Here is a 1,624-nt window from a genome sequence, read left to right on the forward strand (position 1 = left end):
ACTTGGTGATCGTACAATGTATGATTACTAAAAGTGTACAAAGTGTAGATTCAACATTATAGTCTGATTGTGTGTCATATGATGGTTGTTGTATATCAAACAAGTAATGCAGTCAATGTGTAGTAATCATTGTATATTGCAATTCAGAATACAGTCATTGCATGATGAATACTAAAGTGATCCATTATACATGAATACAGTTGTAGAAGCGAAGTATTTGCGATTACACAACACTCATAAGGGTGTGCTTTTCAATATACCTGATAAAAGGGTCGTAAAAGCATAATCCAATCGACACGATCATCAATATGATATTGTGGATAGGGAGCAGCATACTGTCTAGTTTGATATTGGCTCACTACAAGCAATCAAGTAGCCCTGTATATTGGTTAACCTAAAAGGGTTAGGATTGGTTTGCTATACAAAAATACAAATACAATCGAGTACATTCAACTTTATAATCAACGCTAATTTCAGCACTCTATTTTGTATTAATCGTTTAAATACATTGACTAATCTGATGAAATTGGTTGATATTGTATTTGTACTGACTGTAGCAGCAACCGCTAATGCAATACTAATCCCGACTGATAACGATCGTTCACCCAAAGCATCAAGTACTTCCAGTCAAGTGTCTGTCCCAACTGATGAACCTAATCCAGGCACTTCAGATGAATATCAGCAAGAACCAATGGATTTAAGTCTTCCCAAACGAATCCGGCAATGGTCAATGGATCAAGCCAATCCAAATATTCCTAATCAAGGTCAACGACCAACTGTGATTGTATTTGGTCCAAACATTCTCAAACAAGGCCGGAAACGCCCAATCGATCAGCCCATCCCAAGCACTTCCAGTCAAGTTCCTGACCCAATTGGTCAAGTCGGTCCAAACACTTTTGATAAAGACCAACAACAACCAGCTGATAAAACCAGTTCAAGCATTCCCGACCAAACCCAGCAACACCCAATAGATGCAACTGATTTGAATATTCCCAACAAAGATCAGCAACAGCCGATTGATCAGCCCAGTCCAAGCACTTCCAAACAAAGTCGGAAACGGCCGATTGGTGATTCCAGTCCAAGTGGTGCTCCAAAACGAGATCGAAAACAACCGATTGATGAATCCAGTTCAAGTACTTCCAGCCAAATCCAACAACAACCAATGGAACAAGGCGAGTTCGCCAATACTGTTACAAATCAAGTAACTAGATTAAGTGAAAAATATCAAAAAACCCTTGATGATCTAAAACAAGGGCTTGTAGTGTCTAAAGAAACACGAAAGGAAAAATGGCAAGCATATCATGAGTGTATAGCTCTTGGATCGGAGAAATGGTCAGCGTTAGCAAGAGGGGAAGAGATATTTGATTCAAGATACGATCCAAAGCTTGAAACCCAATTGGAAGAAGAGTATATAATGGCAAGGAGAAAAGTATACAGTGCCAGACGAAAATTGAAGGATTTTATGAAAAGGCGTGGTTTAGAATTTATAGAACCAGATTCAGATTCAGATTGATGACTTGCCAATGAATTTGATTTTGAATAAATTTAAACTTTCTGATATGTGTTGATGTTTGCTGAACATTGTGAATGAGTCAACAACCATATCATTGATTGCATGCTGCAT

General features: G+C 38.1%; 1 protein-coding gene across 1 annotated transcript; it reads left to right on the forward strand.

The window, feature by feature from the left end:
• Positions 1-520: 520 nt before the first annotated feature.
• BATDEDRAFT_92469 (uncharacterized protein) lies at positions 521-1,513 on the forward strand (the record flags this gene model as incomplete). The annotated part of the gene is made up of 1 exon (XM_006682621.1): positions 521-1,513. One exon carries the CDS (start codon positions 521-523, stop codon positions 1,511-1,513), a length of 993 nt encoding a protein of 330 aa, XP_006682684.1.
• Positions 1,514-1,624: the final 111 nt, after the last annotated feature.

The sequence above is a fragment of the Batrachochytrium dendrobatidis genome, assembly GCF_000203795.2.
Source record: "Batrachochytrium dendrobatidis JAM81 unplaced genomic scaffold BATDEscaffold_17, whole genome shotgun sequence".
Taxonomy (NCBI): Eukaryota; Fungi; Chytridiomycota; class Chytridiomycetes; order Rhizophydiales; genus Batrachochytrium; species Batrachochytrium dendrobatidis.